Here is a 7178-nt window from a genome sequence, read left to right on the forward strand (position 1 = left end):
TCCTCTCAGCCTTCCTGCCTCAATAAAATAGAAACACTGTGAGAGACGAACGGCCCGCTGTCCTTAGACAGAGGGGGGGGTATAACTTAAGAGGAAAATTGAATTTGAAAAAAACGTTGTGTTCATACCAATCTTAAGAGTATGTGTATTTCAATTTGTGGGGTGACTTTGTGGAACGGTGTTGATGTAGAACTCAAGCAGAGTAAAAATATCAAACAGTTTAAAAAGATGTACAAAAAAAACAATTTTCGCGAGGTACAGGGATGAGGAAGCGGCCTTGTCTGTCTCAAGAATGTGACGCTCACTGATGATGATGACGTTGTTGTTATTGTTTTTTGTTTTTTTTTCCTTTGCTTTTCTCTCTGTGAGTGTTGGGACTTGCCGGATGGGCACCTACAAGTTGATTATGTATAAAGAGGATGAACATAGAAGTAATTATTTAAGTTGCGTATGATGGACACTGGGGTGGATAGTTGGACTATAAACATTAAGTTCATTGATTAAGTTTAGAAAAGGGATAGGGCCAAATAAGTATTTTACTTATTCCTACTCCATTTCGGACATGTAATATTTATTTATTTATGTTGTTTATTGAGAATTTGTTATATATGTTTACTGTTAATTTTATTGGTTATTCTTGTTTTGTTTTCTTACGTATATGTGTATATATATATATATATATATATTTTTTTTTTTTAACATGTTCGAAATAAATCTATTCTATTCTATTCTATTCTAAAACAAGGCAACAGTAAACCTGTCGTCCCCCACAAATGATGACGTCCGATCAGGAGCAAACACGTCTCCTTGTTTTCAGCTGTGACTCTAGTTCCCTGTTGGGCCGATCATCAGTGTCATTCTGAATGCCGGATGCAGCGGTGAGATGCTTTGTGTTGCAAGTTTTGTCAAAATCACATCAGCGGTGCTTGATCTCATCTCAGTTCTTTTAAATCAAGGCTGAAGACTTTTCTGTTTGCCGCTGCCTTTTATGACATCAAATAACTATTCATCTCTCACACTGCACTGTGACCTTTATTCTTGTATTTTACACCTGTCCTATTCTATTTTAGCCTATTTTTTTTTCTTTTTGGTTTTTATTCTCTTAGCTCTTTAATGAACTTTATTTTTCTTGGTCTTTTATTTGAATTTTATCCTTTTCGTTTTGTCTCGATGCTTTTAATGTTTTATGTAAAGCACTTTGAATTGCCCTGTTGCTGAAATGTGCTATATAAATAAACTTGCCTTGCCTTGCCTTGAGATTTTGGTTTTGGAGTGACAAACGGATGAGCGAATAAACTTGAGACGCGAGAGTCGAACGTTTCTCCACACAATACACAAACATCAATACTTTTTGTAGGTGTTTTAGGTCCGGACGACATTTTGGCTGATCTCTATAAACAGATATCTGCATATGAGACGTCGTCTCTCGACTCCGACTCCATTCTCTCGTCTCAAGTTGCTAATCGGACTGTAAACAATGACCGGCGCACGGAAGAGGAAGTCTTGGCCCGGATGTCCGCTGGCTACACCGGAAATATTGGCCGTCGCCCCCAGAGTCTAATCGTCTTCAGACCGATAGACGATGGGTTCAGAGATTGAACAAATGTTGTAGCGCCCCTCTTGGGCCAATCAGAGAGCAACGACACACATCGTTCCCTGAAAGTTTTGTCATCAGTGGGGTCCGAAATACTGTGTGTGACGGACGGAGGGACAGACAAACAGACAAAGTGAGGGACGGACCGATCTGTAGTCCCTCCAGCCTACCTCTCCTGTCCCGCCGTGTCCCAGAGCTGGAGGTGGACCTTGAAGGTTTTCCCTGTGGTCGCCCCATTAGGGTTGGATGCTGTGTACATCTGCAGAGAGGGAGAGAAAAAACACACTAATCAGAAGCACTTCATAATAAGTTTTAATAATAACTGTATTTGTATAACACTTTTCTAAAAACAATGTTTACAAAGTGCTATATATACAATGAAACCCTAAGAGACGGTGATGTAAAAGTACCACAATTAAATAAAGTTGAATAAAAACAAATAAATAAAAAATAGGAATAAAGGGTAATGCAAGAGATACACAGATACAACTAGAAAACAGACAGAGATACAGGTAAAAGCAGTGCAAGTTGTCCCCTAAAGAGACAGTAATAAATAGCTAAATAAGTAAAAAAAAAAAACATAATTATAAAATGGAGATACAGGTAAAAAGAGCAATTCACATAAAAGCCTGTCTGTAAAAGTGTGTTTTTAGAAGGGATTTAAAAAATGAAATAGATCTAATGATTGACAGATGATTAGTCAAAGGCCACATTACTAGATATGAATGAGCTGGATCACATTCACACCTGACACTACAGAGCGTCTCCAGTACACACACACTGACATCCGCTTTCTCTTTCCCTCTGCTAAAGATTGCCATGCATGACCAAAATAAATACTAAGGATAAATACTAAGAATAAAAGATTAAAAGACAACATCACATATAAGCAAGTCTATAAAAATGGGTTTTAAGAAGCGATTTAATAATGTATAAAATCTTCATTTCACCTTTTTATTATTTCAATTTTAAGTAATTTTTGTTTTGGGAGGGAGGAAGAGGTAGTAACAGTACAATCTTGAGTTTTGTTGTCACTCTTCCAAAATGGCGACATGTTCCCCATAACCTCTGGTAAACATTTTCCAAACAGTGAAAGACAGGAGGCCTCTGATGATGATGATGATGGGGAACTTTGATCCAATCAGGAATACTGACAATATTTTAATTCAGTGATGAAATGTTGTGTATCTGACTGGGTTTGTGTCTTCTGAAGAAGGTTTAGGCGTCATTCACACCTCTCTGACTCTCACAGATGGGACACCTCTCTCTCTCTCTCTCTCTCTCTCTCTCTAAATGGTCCCCACAAGTCATGACTCATTTGGGTTTTCCTGTATTTGTGGGGACATTTGGGTTCCACAAGACAGTTAATGCATAGCTCTCTCTCTCTCTCACACTCTCTCTCACACTCTCTCTCTCTCTCTCTCTCTCTCTCTCTCTCAGTCCCCACACGTCATGACTCATTTGGGTTTCCCTGTATTTGTGGGGACATTTGGGGGTTCCACAAGACAGTAAATACACAGATTCTCTCTCTCTCTCTCTCTCTCTCTCTCTCTCCCTCTCTCTCTCTCTGTCTCTCTCTCTCTCTCTCTCTCTCTCTCTCTCTCTCTCTCTCTCTCTCCCTCTCTCTCTCTGTCTCTGGAGGTTTCACTCCGTTAGTTCAGTTTGTTTGGCCAGGTGAGAACAGTCCCATTCAAAGTTGGGTGGCACCAAATGAAACCGCCTGAAAATGAAGTGCAGGTTGTTAGGAGTGAGAACGTAATCTGAACCAACTGCAGAACAACTGCAAAACACAAGGGATTATGGGTAGACGGAGATGTGGTTCCTTATGCTTGGAAAGTCTGGGCTGATGCTCATATTCAGCTGTTTCTTCATGTGTTCTTAACATGTATAAACACCACAGAGGAAGAGACAGACAAGTCCATCATGCTGAGATAAAGTTACAGGAAGTGGGATCAGATTTGTTGACTCTTTAACTCTTTAACCTGCAGGATGACAGGTGACCAAAACTCTGACCAATAAACAAGCTGCTTGTCAGTCATGTGCCTTTTGTTTACAAGTCCTGGTTCACTTGTAAAAGGCTAGTGTGACCCTAAACAAGCCAAATACAAAAATGCAACAACAAGCTATGGTTCAGACCAAAGGAAATGACCTGCAGGTGTGATCGCCCCCTGACATTTTAGTCATTTAGCAGATGATGATAAGCAACTGATAACTAAGAGCCACAGAGTGCTGCAATATTGTGAACTTTCTGTCTTTGACTCTTCTCTGTCTCTAGGTAGAAGAGCTCCAAAACAGGGTGGCATGTCACCTTAACACACACACACACACACACACACACACACACACACACACACACACACACACACGCAAAGAGAGGAGGTGAGGAATAATAATCAATCCTATGAGTCATCCGGAGCAGGGGGACGTTGACAGCATTTCAAACATGCAGGACAACGCTCCACCAAGGTGTGCAGACCAGCAGCAGGCCCACACCGCTTCCCTGATTCAGCAAAACACATCTGGCACTTCACATCTGCCGTCTGGTGAGTCTGAGGCTTTTATCAAACAACAAAGTGAATATATGTAAGGGATAATGCCCGGCGAGGTTAGATTATTATTATAGATTATAAAGAATTAATGGATGAAGGGGAGGCCAGATTAATTCCTAATTATGGACACCTCGAAGGGCATTATCCCGCTTATACCATGGTCACTTGCAAAAGAAAAAAAAGTTTTTCACAAGCCATAACTCAGTTTCCCTGGTAACACCTGAGGGTTTGACTAATACCTGGAACAATCATTACCATCCCATAAGGTTCTTATGCAATGGAAACATGGTTCACTGCTCCAGTAAATAGGACGAACCTTAGATAGGACTTGGCAGCAGGAGATATTTCTAGTCCGCTCAGCTCATAGAACCCTTTGGCTCAGCTAGGAGCCAGAAAGCTAACGTTATGCTAGCAACATTCAAAGTCAATAACAAACAGTAAATATAATTTGACAGTATGTTTAACAACAAGACTAGCTAGCTATCCAGCCATGTCATTTTCCCCAAATCAATATCAAGATTTTCACAAACAGACAAATTGTAAACGGAGGCTTTGACTGCGTCCCTGTTGCTATGGTTACTCATTTTAGATACAGGCTGATGCTACGTAGCCAGCGCATTAATTTAGAACGGTGAACAGTTTCACTGGAACTATTTAGTAGGTGTCCATTATCAGGAATTACTGGACACCCTGCAGCCAATCAGAATCGAGTATTCACCCAGACCATGGTATGAACAGTTTTAGCTGGGTGGCCTCAGCGGCAGTCGGACCTCTAACCCTCACAGTGATAGGCTAGTTATACAAACACTTCTCAGAGGCAGAGCTGCTCTTGGGGCAGAAATAATCTTATTGGTTAAACCTCAGTGGGCGGAGCCAAAGAACCAGTTTCTCTGAGCGAAAGTTAAAAAAATATAAATGGCATTGACTTCTCTTTTTCATTCCTTCATGACCATGGCATTCATGATGTTGAAGGTCAGCAGCTGGCTAACTAGCTTACCTAGATAGCTATAGGCTAGTATGGCTAGTTTGAACTTGGAAGGAACATCTAGGTTAGCTACCATCTAGCCACACTAAATTGTACTAGAATTTATAACCTCCTCCCCTCCTCTCCTTGTCTCCTCTCCTCCCTTCCTCTCATTTCCTCTCCTCCTCTCCTCTCCTTGTCTCCTCTTCTCCTCTCCCCTCTCCTTTCCTGTCCTCTCCTTGTCTCCTCTCCTCTCCTCTCTCCTCTCCTCTCCTTGTCTCCTCTCCTCCTCTCCTTGTCTCCTGTCCTCCTCTCCTCTCCTGGTCTCCTCTCCTCCTCTCCCCTCTCCTTTCCTGTCCTCTCCTCTCTCCTCTCCTCTCCTTGTCTCCTCTCCTCCTCTCCTTGTCTCCTGTCCTCCTCTCCTCTCCTTGTCTCCTCTCCTCCTCTCCTTGTCTCCTGTCCTCCTCTCCTGGTCTCCTCTCCTCTCCCCTCTCCTTTCCTATCCTCTCCTTGTCTCCTCTCCTCTCTCCTCTCCTTGTCTCCTCTCCTCTCCTCTCCTCTCCTTGTCTCCTCTCCTCTCTCCTCCTCTCCTCTCCTCTCCTTGTCTCCTCTCCTCTCCTCTCTCCTCCTCTCCTCTCCTCTCCTCTCCTCTCCTCTCCTCTATGGTGGGACACACAAACACATAAATCACTCTCCAATTATAGTAGTGGGATGACTAGATTGTATTTTTTCAGTTAGCAGCAGAGCACCAGGCTTCATAATATCAGCTTCCTCCTCTCCTACCTCTTGTCTTTTTCACTGAGCTTCAGTCTAACGTTGCTTAGCCACCAAATCTGTGGTTCTTTGGCTCCGCCCACTGAGATTTAAATCAACCAATGACATTACTTCTTCCTCCAGAACAGCTTTGCCTTAGAAATAAAACTCCAATCTGCATGTTAGTGCCTTGCTCAACCAGGACCAAACCACAAACTGGCAGAAAACATATCTAGCCTGTAAGCTGTTGCTCTTTTCCACAGTGACTTAAAGTAAGCGAGGATTCAGATGGCTGTTGACACATAATGGCTGTTGAGGGGATCAAACCTGTGACCTCCCAGTCTCTCTGACAACTAGGCCGCACTGAAAATCAGTCTGGATGCACAGGCATATCCCTCTATTGTTTTATAGATAATGTCATCTGATTCAAGAAAACTGTTTCTTTTGGATTGGAAAAACATGGACAAATGATTACAAACTTCTTTAGGATTGGATTGGATTAGATTATTACAAACTTCTTTTGGATTGGAAAAAAGTGAATTATTACATTACATATTCCATATCATTATATTACATCCATTGGCATAACCACACTTTGAATACTATTTCAGTGCAAGTGCTTCACAAGAACCCCTGTGAGACAGAGAGAAAGACGGTCACTCACCACTCTCTTTTCCCTGAAGTCGATGCCGACTGTGGTGATGAACTTGGGGTTGAACTTGTTGTCTGTGTATCGGTACAGGAAGGTGGTCTTCCCCACGCCGGAGTCCCCCAGGGCAAGGAGCTTTATCAGGTAGTCATAATCCCCATCAGTCATAGTGATGACCGCAATAAACCTGGAGGGGGAGCAGACACACAGGGAGACACTCATTAACATCTACTGAAACAGACAGACCCACCAGGCGATATGAGCGATTTACCAAACCCGACTCTGGCACTCTCTCACCGACCAAATGCTCTGTTTGGGAAATACCAGTGGTGGAAAGTAACTAAGTACATTTACTCAAGTACTGTACTTAAGTACAATTTTGAGGTACTTGTACTTTACTTGAGTATTTCCATTTTATGCTACTTTGTACTTACTCCACTACATTTTAGAGGGAAATATTGTACTTTTTACTCCATTACATTTATTAGTGTGCCTGCTTTGCAATGCAAAGGAGCACACTCTTATTATTGCTCATACTTAATATTATTATTCTTCCTTGCAAAACTTCGGCGCGTAACTAGTCTCGCAGCGTAGCCGCGACACCCCTCAAAATACATCAAAACGTGCGCCTTGATCGGGAATCAAGTGCTATGACTTTTCTTAGAGATT

At 42.0% G+C, this 7178-nt stretch overlaps 1 protein-coding gene across 1 annotated transcript in view; it reads right to left on the bottom strand.

Annotated features, from left to right (window-relative positions):
• Nucleotides 1-6683, bottom strand: part of rab27b (RAB27B, member RAS oncogene family) — a 12892-nt gene extending 6209 nt beyond the window's left edge. Inside the window, exons 1-2 of the mRNA XM_071546419.1 lie at nt 6525-6683; nt 1765-1853 (exon numbers count right to left, since the gene is read on the bottom strand). Coding sequence (XP_071402520.1) covers nt 1765-1853; nt 6525-6677 — 242 coding nt within the window. The 5' untranslated portion in view covers nt 6678-6683. The remainder of the gene's footprint in view (nt 1-1764; nt 1854-6524) is intronic.
• Between the last annotated feature and the right edge of the window lie 495 nt (nt 6684-7178).

The sequence above is a fragment of the Centroberyx affinis genome, unplaced genomic scaffold, assembly GCF_046629955.1.
Source record: "Centroberyx affinis isolate AG114_WGS23_722 - 3 ecotype Tasmania unplaced genomic scaffold, CSIRO-AGI_Caff_v1 ptg005259l_1, whole genome shotgun sequence".
NCBI classification, from domain to species: domain Eukaryota; kingdom Metazoa; phylum Chordata; class Actinopteri; order Beryciformes; family Berycidae; genus Centroberyx; species Centroberyx affinis.